At 55.5% G+C, this 16,057-nt stretch overlaps 5 protein-coding genes across 5 annotated transcripts; 2 read left to right on the forward strand and 3 right to left on the reverse strand.

Annotated features, from left to right (window-relative positions):
- Positions 1-1,351: 1,351 nt before the first annotated feature.
- Positions 1,352-2,782, reverse strand: CORC01_02106 (biotin-requiring enzyme; the record flags this gene model as incomplete). The annotated part of the gene is made up of 2 exons (XM_022613758.1): positions 1,352-2,577; positions 2,704-2,782. The coding sequence occupies 2 exons, from the start codon at positions 2,780-2,782 to the stop codon at positions 1,352-1,354; spliced, it is 1,305 nt and encodes a 434-aa protein (XP_022479849.1).
- An 879-nt stretch (positions 2,783-3,661) lies between these two features.
- On the forward strand, positions 3,662-4,684 carry CORC01_02107 (uncharacterized protein; the record flags this gene model as incomplete). The annotated part of the gene is made up of 1 exon (XM_022613759.1): positions 3,662-4,684. One exon carries the CDS (start codon positions 3,662-3,664, stop codon positions 4,682-4,684), a length of 1,023 nt encoding a protein of 340 aa, XP_022479850.1.
- Positions 4,685-6,697: 2,013 nt separating this feature from the next.
- On the reverse strand, positions 6,698-7,074 carry CORC01_02108 (uncharacterized protein; the record flags this gene model as incomplete). Its single annotated transcript, XM_022613760.1, has 2 exons — positions 6,698-6,887; positions 6,938-7,074. The coding sequence occupies 2 exons, from the start codon at positions 7,072-7,074 to the stop codon at positions 6,698-6,700; spliced, it is 327 nt and encodes a 108-aa protein (XP_022479851.1).
- A 4,076-nt stretch (positions 7,075-11,150) lies between these two features.
- CORC01_02109 (uncharacterized protein) lies at positions 11,151-11,851 on the reverse strand (the record flags this gene model as incomplete). The annotated part of the gene is made up of 3 exons (XM_022613761.1): positions 11,151-11,511; positions 11,578-11,733; positions 11,790-11,851. 3 exons carry the CDS (start codon positions 11,849-11,851, stop codon positions 11,151-11,153), a joined length of 579 nt encoding a protein of 192 aa, XP_022479852.1.
- A 3,047-nt stretch (positions 11,852-14,898) lies between these two features.
- Positions 14,899-15,327, forward strand: CORC01_02110 (uncharacterized protein; the record flags this gene model as incomplete). Its single annotated transcript, XM_022613762.1, has 1 exon — positions 14,899-15,327. A coding segment is annotated over one exon (429 nt), but the record flags the coding sequence as incomplete, so codon positions are not given.
- Positions 15,328-16,057: the final 730 nt, after the last annotated feature.

Raw genomic sequence — 16,057 nt, forward strand, 5'->3', positions numbered from 1 at the left:
AGGACACATCGATCCATTTCATTCCTTCGGGGTTGGTATTCTCATCTTCATTGGTGTTGGCTTTGCTAGGGCTCCCATCGGCATCATCCATTATCGTCTTCATCTCAAGGAAATGGTCCCGCGTACTAGATATACAAAGGTAGGAGAAGCTTGTATAAGACGCAGCGGTTGTGAGTACGTCATTAATCTGTATTGTCAGTACTAAGCCAGAGTAATAGGCTGACCTTAATCTCTCCCTTCTTCGAGCTCATCGCTATCTGCCAAGCGTCCCATCGACCACGATACCAAGGGGAACAACTCCCACAAAGAGCTGAGATCATGGGCCTCTTCCATTAGCTCAGTCAATGTTCATCATACGACAATGAGGCCCCAAAGGCAGGAGAGCACAAAGGTACTAGAAGGGGGCAGCAGTAAAAGGGGCAGGCGCAACGGCAAGCGCGTGCTGAGGCGTGTGGCCAACCTTGTGTAGGCGCGAGGCCTCGTCGGCGACAGTCTCGTGGAGGCAGCGTGCGTGACATCGACAACTTTGATATCACGATTGACAGTGCAAATTGGTCGGTTGCCCAGCCTTATCAAAGAACTTGGAAACCAGAGCAGATCACAAGACCAGAATAAGGACTACGTCTACGAAGATAGATGGTGCTCAGCTGCATCTCTACCTACCTATTTATTCTAAACCTACCTTACCCACTGTGATGGACCATCTCCAAACCCCCGAGTACCTGGCCGCTGTATACCTCAAGGGCCGGGTAGCCCGCGACTGACTAAGAAAAACCTCCGACATATTCCGTGCCAATTCAGTTCATCTCAGCGAAGCTATATATAAGATTTTCTGCTCTGAGAGGCAACCAGAACCGCAAACGTCTGACGCGTGTTTGACGAAGTAGAAACAGGGGGGGTCTCGGACACTTGGAGCCACGCGCGATTTCCATGTCGATTCAGCGGAAAACCAACCCGCAAAGCCCTTGATTCTTCTCATGTGTGTCATATCACCGTCTTCACTCATAACTTGCCATTCATCGTCACAGTGACACAAGGAATAGCTTGTTCGATTCAAAGTCAACATGCTTTCGACGACTCGCAAGTTTAGAAAGATCCAAAAAAAGCTGATTTTTGGAAAGGTGGATAGATGTATATGACGTTTTTTCTCACTGTATCCCATTCCACCACACGCTACAAGTACATTTTCTCCCCACTGCATCGGGGCTGGGGGAGGGGTGGGGGAAGAAAAAGATTTCCCATCTCCTCACGTTGGCAATGATGCTATTTCGTTCCCTTCTCCTCATCAAATCCCCGCGTCCCAGTAGGATTTCTCCGGCTCGATTCTCCCTCTCCTCGCACGCACACCAACTCACAGAACAAGTCTGCCGGGCTCCTCTTCCAAAATCACCTTGACCCTCTCCAAGAACACCTTGGCGCGCTTCTCATCGCCCTGCGGCACCGTCACGGTGAACAGGTTGCTTCCCGACGACAGGCCGGGGGTGTGGTGAACAGCAGCAGCCGGCTTGGCTGCGGCGGTCTTCTTGGCCGGGGCGGCAAGGAAGTCGATAATATCGGGTGAGGACCGTCTAGGCGCCCGGGCAGCCAAGAGCGAAGACTCGGGGAGGGCGGAGATCTGGGGCAGGTAGTAGCCGCGCGAGCCGCGGGGGGCCAGCTTGTCGAGGCCGAGGACCTGGTTAAAGAGCTCGTCGGCGGTGGCCTTGCGCGCAGAGGGGGGCAGGTCGTCGTTGGCGACCTCGGCGGCGCGCGCGACAAAGGTGGAGACGGGCATGAAGACGCCGAGGGTGGACTGGATGCGCTTCTGCGCCTCGAGGACCTTGGAGAGAGAGACGGGGAGGGCGACCTCGGAGTCGATGGGGGCGGCGGGCGCGGCCTCGACCTTTTCGGCCTTCTTGGGTGCGGCTGCCTCCTTCTTGGGGGCGACCTTGATGTTGCTCAGGTCGAGGTGGGACATCTTGACGGCGCGGTCCATGATCTTGCTGGGGGTGTCGGCGTTGATGGTGCCCAGGTAGGCGAGGACGTCGCCCTTGAGCAGGCGGCCGTTGGGGCCCGTGGGCTCGATCTTGCTGACGGCGTCCTTGTCGAGGCCGTGGCCGTTGACGAGGGCCTGGACGGAGGGGAGGAGGGGGTATCGCTGCTCGCGGGCCTTGGAGCCGGAAGTCTTGGCCGCGCCGCCCTTTTGCTGCGCGGGGGCCGCCGTAGAGCGTTCGGCCGAGGCGTTCTTGGGAGCCTCCTTCTCGGGGGTGGCGGCGGGCTTGGAGGAGGTATTGCTCTCTTCGGCGGGGACCTCGAGGGAGGAGAGGTCGTCGCCGGGCTCAGCGATGACGGCGATACGGCTGCCGACCTGGACGGCCTTGGCGCCGTCGCCGGTGGTGATCTTGAACATGATGCCGTCCTCCTGGGCCTCGACGTCCATGGTGGCCTTATCAGTCTCGATCTCAAGGAGCACGTCGCCGGCGGAAAAGGACTCGCCCTCCTTGACTTTCCAGCTGGCGATGCTGCCCTCCGTCATGGTCGGAGAGAGGGCGGGCATGGAGAAGTTCTGCGCCGCGAGGCATCGTGCTGAGGTCCGGAAGCCTGTTTCGGGGGGGTAAGAGTGGTCAGCTCCGGCTTGTCTCTCTCGGTTTCATGTCGTTGCAGAGGTCCAGCAGAAGGGCAGTTTGCTGACAGCTACAACATCTCTGAGGGGATTAATCTACGGACCTCGAGCTGTGGACTCTGCGGGTATTCTCCGGCCAGCAACCCTCGCCGAAAGACGAGCCGCTGTCGCAAGGTAAGCCATCTTGAAATTCACGGGAACCGTCGTCGAAGCCGGAGCTTTATTCGGGATGCGTATGGAGCGAGCGGGTTCGGATCGTTTCAATTGAGGGAGAAGAAGAAAAAAATCACTTCCTCAATTGTTTTTTTCCCGTTGTCGGACCACGAGGCAAGGCGAATGCAGAGGCAGTTCGATCTCGGAGGAGGGTGAAATGGCGGGAAAAAAGAGAGGAAATCGCCAGGGTGGGTTGAAGGCTTGTCCGTTCGGGCGTGGTCGGTGTCGGTGGTCGAAAAAGCGAACCCGGGCGCCGCCTTGTCCTCTTTACAAGGGTAAAATTGTCGAGCTCCGTTGGGTGAGCTCCTTGCCTAGCAGACATGGACCTGTTGGGGTGGTACCCTCGTTGGTGTGGCTTATCGCCGAATTTTGGCGGCGGACGTTGGCAGCACGGACCAAGTAAAGGCCGCATTTTGTTGGTCTCATTGGCCCCTTTGGTCGCCGTTAGATCGGATGACAACTGAAAAGTACGTATTCGACTCCAACTCTTCTGAGCGGTTTTAAGGTATGGCGCCTTATCGCTGCGCCGCTCTCCGTCCCCAGCCTACCTACCTAGAGCAAAGGGGAAAAAAAAAAAAAGGGTCCCCTGTTGCAGATTGGACGTCGCATTTCGATAGTGGAAACCCCACCCCTGTCGTCGGGACCGAGTTCAAAGGTGCCCCATAGAAACTTTTCTGGATAGCTTCAATTCCACGTACGATATTCTGACTGTTTAGCGATTTCCTACGAGACCAATTGAGTCACAGCCATTGCGGCGCAATCATCCACAACCCTTTCTCTGTCTTTATCTGTATCGTGTATTTCATAGCTTTAGGTTGTCTTGTTCGTCACCATCAGGAATCCGCAAACATGGCAGCCTCCTCGAGAGGCCTGAGCCTCCGCCTCCTCCTCCTCGGCCCCAGACCCGGCCCCCTTTCCGCGACACAACCCCTCCTCTCCCGCCGGCTCTTCAGCTCCCTGAGTCCCCTCCGATACGCCGCGAAACACTCGCGCACGACGGCTCCGACCAACCTAACCCGCAACGCCGCCCTCTCCAAGCCGACGACAAAAGCTCCCCTCCCGTCAACAGCTCCAAAGACAACGACAAACCCCGCGACAGCCGGCGCCGGCTCCGCCTACGCCCTCGCAACTCAACTCGCCCAGCGCACCCAACCAACAGTCCTCTACGAAGCCGTCTCCCACTTCTGGATGAAGCTCTCCGCCTGGTCTGCCACCCTCATGTTCTACTCCTACGCCGGCATAAACTACTACACAATCCTGCTCCACCCGCCCGAGGACATCGCCTTCTGGGTCCCTCACGCTTTCGCAGTAATCTGCGTCGCCATGGCCGGCTTCGGCTCCTATTTCCTCTACAACTCGCTCAACATCGTCAAGCTCATCCGCGCCGTGCCCACCGCCTCCCTCCTCAAGCCCGCCGCCGGTAAGAACGGCAAGGCAGCAGCCGCCGCCGTTCTCCCGTTGGGCGTGACCAGCGCAAAGACGCATCCCATCGTGCTGGAAATCACCTGCAAGCGCATGATGCCCGGCACACCCAAAAAGCTCCTCGTCGCGCCGGAGCAGGTCTCGATACCCGGGCGCATCTACTCGCCCCTCATCGCGCCCACACCCGCCATGGAGAGGGCAGCCGCGCGGCAGCGGCAGGTGCAGGCCAAGGCGGACTGGGAGTACGACAAGGGACACCTCATGACGACGCCGTTCCGGCACGCGAGCAAGGGGTTCAAGGCGGCGTGGTACGGCGTCCGGAGGGCCGTCACCAAGGAAGGGTTTATGAAGATGGAGGTCGGCAAGAACAAGCTCAAGCTGGACGTTGCTACGGGGTGGGCGTTGGATGATGGGCGGGCTTTAGATCGTCTGGTCAAGATTGGAGCGTGATGTGTGATGGCTTGTGGACGGGAGATTTACCCTGATGACGAGGGTAGCTGCTCTCCTTGAGCGTGATTATACAATAGTGTAACATGATTTGAATCCCAATATGGACGAGATTACAGGCGGGGAACCTGTATAAAACATTCAGAAAGGATATCTCGAGGACCCGACAGTTAATACAAAAAAAGAAAACCAAAAAAGGGAGGGGGGAAGGGGAGCAGAAGACTCATGACTGATATCTCAAGGCTTCAAGGCAGAAATTTAAACAGACGTTCGTAATTACGATCTCGTAGTGACACGATCTACACTTCACACAAGCCTCTTCGTACACTACCCTCAACGCAGAGTATCGCCCAACAAGGCCAAGCCAGAATCGAAGAGAAGAAGCACCTGCCCCGAAACTGTAAGTTTCAAAGCCGCGCGGTACAAAATCCCCTCCCCCCCAGCCTGGCTCACAGAGTCGAATCTAGCAACCCGACCATCAAGATCTCTGCAAATCACATGAACCCCAAGACGCGCTGTTGGCGCCGTTGTTTACGATCCCGGGCAACATAGTCATCCACAGCATCGTCTCCATGGCGCAGGGAGGGGGAAAGCGATGCCAACACCGTCGATCCTCCACACATCACGATAGCCCTATCAAGCGGGCCCAGACCGACAGAATGATAGCAGCCCTATAGAGTTCCCCCCTTCTCGGAACCCACAATGGGAATCTTGGTCAAGCGCAAGTCGTGGGCCTGGCATAGCAAAAAATGCAACTACCTTGGTTCCAGCGAGGCGTATGGTGCTTCCTGAGGGCCCGGTCGACGTCTTCCACCATACCGCCCTTCACGTAGCTACTCCTCTACATGTCTCAGGCACCGACCGCTTCACTTGAAGAAATGCCCTTTCTGGAATCAACACGTACAGAACGGGAGGGGTAGATTGCCATGGGCACAGATCGATCTAGTGCCCCTGATCTGCCTCTCTGGTGTCCCTGATCATCGGGGATGCTAGGACGACCGCCATGCCATGTTTGTCAACCGAGTGTCTCGCCTTGTCCTTGTATTGCGTGCATCGGAAGACGGGAAAGTAGTGTGTACACACAGTGTATCGACGTCCCGACCTCGCGGAGCCGACTCCGACCCAACTATGGCGGCGGGCATTTTCCCTGATGTACACGGTCCTGAGCCTAGAATATGGAGGGCATTGGTGGGAATTCGGAAGTTGAAAGACGACGAGAGGTCTTTGGGGCGGGATACGTGGACAAAGCCAACGGCTAGTGCATGTCAAAAAGCAGGATGCCATAGCAGTTGCGGATCTAGGAAACGCCTACGGTATCGAATCGCGAACCGCCGACAACGTGGTTGTTTGGCGGTGGTGGTTGGGGTGAAGCCTGTGTAAGTGCTCTCCGTGTTAGTGGCCAGTGGTTCAAAGAGTCCGGCGAAGGAAACAAAACTTCCAGAAAAAAGTTGGCTGGCAAGGCTGGTGCTGGCTTAGCTGGCGGCCACCAAGTCCCACTTAGCAAGGTGGAATCATGTAGAAATCGGCTGGCGGGCGATCCATGGCGGTCAGTCAGCCTCAGAGTTTACGGGGGCAAAACGAGGCTATCCCTGCCTGCCAAAAGCCACGTCGAACTTCAACGGCTGATCAACAGACATTTTCCAAATGGCGTAGTGAGGGGCAACTGAAGAAATGCAGGCCCCTCGGTTTCTCCTCCGGCGAGCTGCTGAGCGTTCGTCCTGTCCCAGAAGGGACCTGTCGATCGCCTCGTCTTTCGAGAGAGAGGGGAAGTTGCAGCAGGCGGGGTTCGGACCTCAGACGAGGCCATTCCCAGGAACCAGTAGAGAGAGGTTCCATAGTGGTGAGGCAGGAGGACACACTGCCGGGCGCTTGCTGAGCGGTGTGATGGTAAGCGGTCTCTCACCGTACAGGATTGGTTGAGCCAAACGAGCATCCGTTACCGACCTCGCCTCCGCAGTTTGAGGGAGAGGAGTATGTCGTGGGCTACGGTGGTTCGGTCTGGCGGCCACTTCACGCTCAGAATTTCTCCTTCGTCCCACCCCGCCTTTCATTCGTTTGAACGATGCCGTCATCGTCCCTCAAGTCGGTCGTCCAACCGTGGGCAGGGTTGAGCGATAATGCGTGATGTTGGCCGATGGGGTTTCCGAGTCCCCACTGAACTGAGTGGAACAACTTGTGCCCCATGTCATTTTGAATGTTGGTATCGCTGTATCGCATCGCATCGCACAGCGCAGTGGGTCTGTACCGGTGGCATACCGAGCTCGGGCAATGGCTGGCCGTTGTGAATAGGGGGGAACGTGCAGCAGGACTCGATCGCATTCTCCACCGGCCGAGATGGCGGCTCCGGACGCCGGCATGAAGGCCGCCGAGTGCCTGATTCTGGGCGACTGCATGTAGTGTGTGCTGTCTGCCCGTTGGAGGACAGGAGGTACGAGGTCAGGTCGTCTGAATCCTATCCGTTATTCAAAGGAAAAAAAAAAGAAAGAGAGAGAGAGAGAGTGTGTGTGTGTTGGGTGGGTTGCACCACAGTTCGAGGCAAAACTGAAGTCGCACAACAGATGCGGATTGCATTTGCGGTGTGGGAAATTGCAAGAGGAAAGTAGGGGTCCCCGAGTCTTTGCTCCAGGTTCGAATACCAGTTATGTCCCAAAGTTGACTGGCGCCGTCTGCGGGTAGGCGTGGGAAATGTGCCAAGCATGAGGCGATGGACGATGTCTCCCCGCGATCCTCCATCTCAGCATGACGCCCGTCATGGCCTATGGTTGTTGAGGCGTCAGATAATCAGCTCATGATGGTGCGAAGGTAATTCATACAAAATGCCCGCAAAAAAAGAAACAAGAAACCACGGCAGCAAATTGGGTCCTGGACTCCTGGTTGTTGACGTGCGAGAGCGGAGGCCGTAGCAGAGCGTAGCGCAAGAGACAAGGTCCGGGGTCTGACAGGAGCCTACCTGGTACTCACAGCGCAGTGTAATTATGTGGTGCAGAGTCCCGAGATGAGTGTACCTTTACCTTAGCGTGGGGGGGGGGGAGGAAGAGTGCCACTGAGTGGCCTTCCGATAGATACCTTAGCGTTGTCAGCTCTGCGGACTTGGTCGATAAGAAACCTGAATGTGTGGCATCTTGAACGGATCCGCTGCGATGTGCTGCCGGCAGTGCAAAGACCAGAGAAACGGAACCTCTAGAACTCCATCGTGCCTCAGCCGAGTAAAGGTTATTAAAGAGGGCGTATCCCGTACCTTGCTCGGCACATGCGCCGACAATTGTCTGCATGAGGCAACGTAGGCCCGAACCACAGGGCCCAAAGGGCTCTGTCATGTTCGCTTCCATGCTGGCCGCCTTAAGATCAGATGGAAGTTGAACCGGGAAGCCTGGCAAACCAAGCAGCTGACGCTTGAGGGCGTCTATTTGCGGTACACGGACAAAAGAATGTGGGAAGAATGAGGATGCGTACTCGGGTTGCGTGGTGCAGGCGGGAATGGCGTTTGGTTGGCTGGCCGCAGCCAACGGCCAATCGTCAATTCCCCACGAGATCGAGGGGCAGCTCCAGGGGTCCGACTGCCCCTCCTTTTTTTGCACGCAGAGATAGCTGAATAGGTAGAGATACAGAAAACCGTGATGGTGTGTACGCTTCACTGTGGCACTGCTCGTCACGAGCCGCCAACAGCACGGGCACAGACCATTACGACCCTCATGTAAGTTAGGGTAGAAGTTCAAGGTAGAAGTCGACAGTCGAGAAGCCAACTGGTTCGAGCAATCCCAGCCTCAATACCTAGGACGGACTGGGAGTAGCGTCGGGTCCTCCTCCACTTGTCTTCCTAACCACCCTACCTAGTCCTGTTTTAGTCGTGCGTCTTTGAGAAATCCACTCTTTGCAGTCTTTCTCGCATTAAACAAAAAAAGGTGTGCGAGCCTGCAGGAAAGAGAGAATTTTCGCGACGGAGCGGTGAGCGAGCAATCGGCGTATCGCCTCCCCGTAGCCTCTCCCCCTCCTGTGAGACGACGAATGTGCAAGCAGTTCCCGCATTCCTCGCCTTGCCGGAGGCGGCTGCATCTCCAAATCATGTGCCTCGAATCTTCTGTCACGCATACGGTTGAGTTCCAGCTCTCGGCGAGCTCGGTAGACGGCGCATTCTGGGAGGATCTTCAGGGTTCAAGCAGCCTTGGTTTTTCCTTAGATCTGAGTTGAACCTTGTTGCGCGAGTGGCGCCATTGTTCATATCCGTAGTACGGACATGGTAATACCAAGATTTCCATTTTTTGTGTTTGAATGACGATGACAGAAGCGAGGGTCCCAGTCACCGGTCTTGGCAGACAAACGTCAGACTTCAGGTGAAGCCGTGGATCCAGCTGCGGCTCATACAAATCATCTTTGCTAGTGTCAAGAGCAAAGTTGCAGTAGTGTTGTGGCTGGCGTGAACGACACCTCAGACGTAGCTGCGTGATGCTATGCCCATCCGGCTATCCGTCGGGAGTTCCCTGGTGTCAGGTAAGCCACTCTTCCTGGCTTGTATGAGAAACTCATCGACAACCAAGCCAAGCCACTCTTCCCTGGATCCCCTTTGCAATCGACACGTCAAGTTTTCGAGACGCAAAACTCAGTCACCTATGGCACCCCTCGGTTGTCCTAGTCCAGTGAGATGGACGGCTGTTCGGCAGTCCACCGCTCACGATGAGCTTGAAAGAGAGCGACTCACGGTATTCATACGTGAGTCGTACAGCTAGACGATCTCTCTTGGCCGGCGAGTCAGCGGTCCTCCCGCCCCCTGGTCCCCAGACTTAGACTGTCCAGCCTCGCATGTCCGGTACATGATTGGTGGGCGGCTCCAATGCACCATGGATGGGCTCACATGTTCGCAGCGGCGCCGCTCCTCCCTGGTAGTGTATGGCCCTTGGCATCTAAACATCGTTCCAAATTTCTAGGTCTCTGCACACTCGGTGGTTGGCCGTCGTTGTTCGCTGTTCATTGTTCTTGGCTCGGTTCGACGACACAATATCTCGACCGCGTCCACGGCCCAAGGCGGTGTTTGCCCTTGCCCAGGCCTGGACCCCCGAAAAAGACTCCCGGTCCCGATTAGGATGCAGAGAAAATGCCTGAATGTCAAATGATTTCGGCGCCTGCAGGTCAAAAATCGCGAACCTCGTAGGCGGCCTGGTTCGGTCTGGCCCCTGTTTCACTGATATGGACGAACGAACATCGAATGAGGAAACGGCATCTGCCCTCCACCATGTCCTTTAGGTCTGAGATGGTGCTGTAGTGTAGTCTGGTAGCGCACCACCTGCATTCTCCCACCGCCCTTCCCAAGGTAGTGAACCACACCAACCAAGAGCCATCCCTGAGACCGAGCCTCAAGTGCCTGATGATCGCTTCTCTCGTGCCTGGGTCAACGCAGACGCCAGAGCATCGTAGTCGTCTGAGATATGGGACTGACTCGCTTTAGAAAGACTGTGCCTTTCCGGCCTCGCCCTTATTCTGGTACCAGGTCTTAGATGTCTTGAACCGCCAGACGAACCGCCGTTCGTGGCGGCGGGAAAAGGGTTGGGTAAAGAACCCCAAGGTCCCCAACGACTCGCTATCGGAGGGCGTCGCGGCACCAGCCAAGCCACGACCACATGATGAATGTTCTGATTCATTACCAGCTCCCGCGCGGGGCACATGGCTCTGAGGCTGACCCCGCCAGACGACACCTGAGAATGCGACGGGGAAAAGGTTCAATGTGATCAAAAAGGTGTTCAGCGTTACAACCAATACGCGAGACACGGAAGAATAGTCGTATTGTTCCTCTATTGCCCGTGTCTCGTTTGCCTTATTCAATCCATTCCGATGAACCGCAGAGGAGCGGTGAAGAGCAGCGACGACATGGAGGCGCAAAGAAATGAGTTGCAGAGTGTGAGAGAGTCGTCGCGCATGGTGGTAATCTACGGAGTGAAAATGAGGGGCTGCGCGGCATGGCATCGAGTGGTAAGGCAGGGGAAGCGGACATATTGGCGATTGGCGGTTGGCGAGGTTGAATAGGTATTCGTCGCCGGCCGTCCACCCATTGTACGTGCAGGAAGAGTAAGTTGAGGGTGTGGTGTGGTGTACTGTTTCCCACGTACGCCAAAGTTGGCATGTATCGTCTACCTCTGAACGACCAATGTACACTCACACACATTTTCGCCGCTGCAAGCACCCACGCAAGATGGTCGGCCGTGCACTCCGCCGGCTGACCGACATTGTTGTAACGGTGCCGGTCGAGAAAGTCTCAGGCGGTAAAATAGCGCCGTATGATTCCTTCGTCAACGCTATCGCGAATCTGAAGGGAGATGCAGCTATTCGCAGAATGAGGCTGCTTGACGATGGAGTCCCCGAATCCACAATGATGAGTGCCGAGCGGGTGCGGTTATGTAACAGCGCGTCAGCATCCCGGCTCGTGGGAACGAGGGAAGCGACCGAACGCCGGCCGCAACGTAAGAGAGCATGCGTCATGTTAGAGTTGAGGCATGGCATCGGGGTCGAGGACGTGGGACGATGGAAAAGAGGCCCGGCGTATGGAGAGAGAGAGAAGGGTCTGGAGACGGCATGGGTTGTTAGTTGGTAGAGTGGACGATGCGGCGCTGCACGTCGGCGCACGATGATATTCCACGCGCGTCTGCCACGATGCAAATGTCCCACGGAGACGGCGGCGGCGTGATCTGCTCATTTTCTCTCTCTCTCTCCCCGTCTTGCTCTCGCTCGCGCATTGGATGGGACGGAGCAGCATGATGGTGGTCAAGACTGAACCAGGTGTGCCCCCGAAGAGGAATAGACCGTTGGCACTGGGGGATGCCATCCACAATTCGGCGCCTCCCCTATCAGATTGGCAGCCAGGCGTTAGAAAAGAAGGGTGATGTGGGGGTGAGCTAGTGAAGAATGACCATGGATTGTCGTCTGGTGGAGGGTCGTTGGTTGTCTGCAGGGATGAAGAGCGGAGCGTCAGAGGCAGGATGACATGCCCTAGCAGCGACGAGGAGAGGTCTGTTACGAACTTGGGCGGTGCGTTCCCAATGAGGAGGCATCGCGGGCTCCTCGAGCTGGTGGAGTTATGACATAATTGCTGCTCCGTTCTGCCCAGGATGCAGCTACAAACCTTGCCTGGATTGGCTCTGCGTCGATGGAAAGCTTCTTGACATTTCGGGCCCCATCGCTCATGCGCTTGATTCTCTGGAATGTGATATGTGCTGGGAGAAAAAAGCGCGTTGCCGACCTGTGGCATGCATGTAGCCCAAAAGGCGGGAGGTAACAAGGTGATGTGCAATCCAGGCGGGGAGAGAAAGGCAAAGATCTTCTTTGCCATGTTGCGGTACAAGTGACGACGGGCGGAGCGGAGAAGGGAGATGGAGATGGGAAAACGGCAATGGGAATGGGTGCACGCGCTACAGAATATGGATACCGCAAGAAGATCGGCGGGTGGGAACCAGCGCGACGAGAGGTCTGCAACTGGGCATGGGGGAAAGAGTAGATGACCTTCGTGCCTTCGGTGCGGTGCTCGGAGAAAGACGAGCAGGTTCGACACAGGCCAGGCATGTTGAGTACCTGCCTTGAGTTGCAGTGTATCCGTACCTTGCCTTACCTTACCTCAACTGAGGTACGCATACGGATACGTTCATATTGCAAGAGACATGGATGAACTTGGACTTGACGAGGTAGGCACGAACGACTGACTCCACCTCCTGACTCTTTTGGGGTTTCTTCACGGTCCTTTCCCAGACCTCCCTGAAGCAATAGTAAATGGATATGGAAAAAGAAAACAATGAATCATAGAGGTGTCTGTAGATAGTGACCGCATAAGCTGTGTCCAAGCTTCTACCTAGATCATCTGCAAGGTTGGGTAATCAAAGTGAGAAGGCAGGTTATCACACCTTAGTAAACGGTAAGCGCAGGGCACTTTGTCATGTTGTTGGCGAAGAGGGATTGACCGTTCTCGAACCAAGTACCTAGTAGCGCGGATCTCTTTGGCTTGTGAGTCGGGTCCGAGGAGTTCGCGCGGAGCAAGAGTTTACATTGTTCAATGAAAGAGACAACGTGCGCCATAGTACCTACCTTAGACAAGTAACCGTGGTGGCTGGGGCCGTTTCGTTCCTCGTTTTGATTTATCATCAACGTGCTTTACCCAAGTTGCCTAGTTAGAGTCGAGCATGTGCTATTTTAGACCGGTCAAGTCTTGTTTGAGGCGCCAAAACATTCTATCTGAGATGGGAATTGGCATGGGCCAACGTTCCATCCAGAACCTTTTTATCAGCCCTCTTTGTCCTAGGTATACTACTATTTCCCCAGGTTTTTGGTTTTGGGTAACGCATCAATTCCTCAGCCCAGTTCTAAAAACGTAGTGGCAAATATTCAATCTAACCTCTGGAAACTTGCGAAACGGTTAGATGGAGTTTATGAGGGGCAAAGAAACAAGACCGTTGAAGTTGCCTCGACGTTGCCTGAGGATCGCAACGGTCGGGCTATTTCGATACACACGCTGCTTATTCCCCCCGACGACGGGTTTTTCACCAAGGTAGTTCGCAGTAGGAACGTTCGAACGACATCCCCAGATGAGGCTCATGTATCTGAAGTTGAGTTGGAGGCGGCGACCGTCACGAGGAGACAGAGTCATGGATTCGGACTGATTAAGGGGTCACCTTTTTCTTCTTCTCGGGTGGTGATAGCAGCCGTTGAATATCACTATCATTGTGGAGGAGGTGCACCCTCAGAAAAGGAATGCCTTTCTCTGCTGGCCCGATATTCCACCGCTTCCCTGCTGGCGTCCATCCATATGCTATGAGGAGTACGTACCCTTTGCGCATGCTATATTGTGAGGTACCGGTACGAAGGCAGGCAATGGACGTCCATCGTTCTGGACGCTAAGTCTGACGAGCGCGGCGCACGGACATGGCAACAATCCCAGCCAGTGAGATTCGTTTGCGCATGAAAGTGAGATGCATGTACCTTCGACTCCAAGTTCAAAAAGTCGATGGAGGGTCCTCAAGTGGGGTGGCTTGCAGGGTGCCATATTGCCCGGGATCCCTTAGCGCACGACATGGGATGACCGTGCTGGGGCATCCAGTGGACCGCCAGGCGAAACAGGCCATGAAAAGACGAGATTGACCTCTCCGCCACGATCCAGTGTCGCCGTGACCATCCATGCGCATTATTGGACCTCTTGAGCCGCTGCAATTTTACTATGCTTTTCTTTTGCAGTCGCCAACCCGAGCTATTGAATTGTCCTTCATGTCAACATCAAGCACCGTATCCCGTACGCCATGCTGCCGATGCCGTGGCCAGGTTGCCGAGTACCAAGTTTTGCTAGCATTAGCGTCGTATAAACGCCCCGCGACGCTGTGTATTCGTCAAAAGTAATGCCGCACTTATGCGCTCACAGCTTCGCGGAACTCACTCGCGCCGCGCCCAGTCGTGTCAGACAAAGACGACAACACCCCAAAGGCAAATATATTGGAATGGCATCACGAAAGGCATCACACTACAGCAGATCGCATTGCCAACGTGGAGCTCACCCGTCAGACAACAATGGCGTAATCAGACCATTCGCAATGGGCAACGGCATTGCAGTTAATGTCCTTCGCATAACGAGCCGCCCATATTCGCTGGAATGTGTTATCAACGGCCCGTGGTCTTGCTGGGCTTGGCTTCTCTTGGAGTCCTGGCAGATGGCACCCGTCTTCAGACGACCCGCGGAGAGAACAGACTGATAAGAAGCGCAGGCGATGGCGGCTACGGCACAATTGACAAGTTGGAAGGGGAACCCGTCAACAAAAACAACCACCTTCCATGGTGTAAACAAAAGAATACCATGGCAATTGGCGGTTGGACCGACTTTGGAGATCCTTGATGCTAGTTCGCATGAACAAAATGAGGTGGAAATGCGCACCAGCCGGACCCGAGGCCGGCAAGTTGGGGAAGCGAATTGGCTCCTGCTCTCGAGGTTGGAGGCGCAATGCTCACACTCGCCCGGCCATCCCAATGCGCTGGATCCGGATGGAGTCGCGATGATGTGATTGTCTCGTGTGCCAGGAATGCGACTGCTAGGAATCCGGGTAATCTGGGTGCTTGTTGATCGTGATGGACTCTTTGACGAATTCCAGAAGTGCAAACATACGGAGTGAGACTCGCCGGTTGGCGGTGGAGACGAAGCCGACGATTTGATATTGTTCGGGGGCAGAGACATTGAATGTCTTTTTCTTTTCTTCGTACTACCTTCAACCTGCCTGCGTACTCGCTACTGCGTGGGTGCTGCTCATCGCTTGTCACACGTTTGGGGCCAAGCGCAAGCCCCAGCCGCACGCAAGGATCACTCGTCGGTGGACCCCCTCCTCGCACCCCCCCAGACGAGCTCTGAAATCTCGGCGACAAATGGGCGAGAGGTCTGGAGGGGACTTGTACAGAGTACCATTGGCGGTTTTTTTTTCCCTCGCGCCCGTCAGCCGTCAGTCTCACTGTGGCCGGTGACCGACAGACTGCAGCGAACAATCGTGTGTAATCGCAGGTGTTCCATTCCGGCTGAGAGCGACGGGTGTCATCTGACCGTCACCACCGCCCGCCCGCTCGTTCGTCGCCCGGTAACCGATGGCGAGACAAGCAACGGAGAAGATGGTGTCGTAGGTGCAATACGATGGATGTTTTGACTGTTTTGATGTGTGCTGCTACGGAGAATTAAAGAAGGGAAGGGAGAACGATGGGTGACCAAGGAAAAACCAAGGGTACCTATCCTTACGAAGGTACCTTACCCAGGCAGATGTGGGAGATGATGGAGCGACCGTGCGCCGGAGAGCTCAACGGATTGGAGGCTTAATGTAGCTATCTGTCTGGAGCCGGCCAGTACGTATGTGTGATACTGTTGTAGATATGGGACACACGTGCATGTCATCTTAGGGTGTCGTAAGTTGTGGGACATGTTATGTGGGAAATAGGAGAGAAGGAGGAGAACGGGGCTTGTCGGGGGTCGGACGGCGTGGAGATGGCGGCATTAGTGACCGAGTCGCGACAGAAGACGGGAGATGGCCGGTTCGAGTCGTAGCGGAGGTCGAGGGTACGATGAAGTTCCGGGGGGATGGGCTGAACCGGGAGAAGAGCCAAAGGCATGGAGGACAGAAAAAGACAAGGGCGGCAGGGCCAGAGTTCAAACGAAATCAGCCGTCAACTGCACGCTGTCGCCGCGTGCTGCGCTTGCAATGCACGTCTTAAAACTGAATGTGCAAGTCAAACAGACGTGCAGCGCAGCAGGCAGTCGCGGCGGCAGGGAAAGAATGCGATGAGCAGAGGGAACAGACAAAAAGAAACACATGGAGGCATCGACTTGCGAGTCTGTGAGATGCAAGCCCGAGATGCAACAAGGAGAGAAATAGCCAGTAGCGA

This window comes from Colletotrichum orchidophilum, assembly GCF_001831195.1.
Source record: "Colletotrichum orchidophilum strain IMI 309357 chromosome Unknown Scaffold_11.1, whole genome shotgun sequence".
NCBI lineage: Eukaryota > Fungi > Ascomycota > Sordariomycetes > Glomerellales > Glomerellaceae > Colletotrichum > Colletotrichum orchidophilum.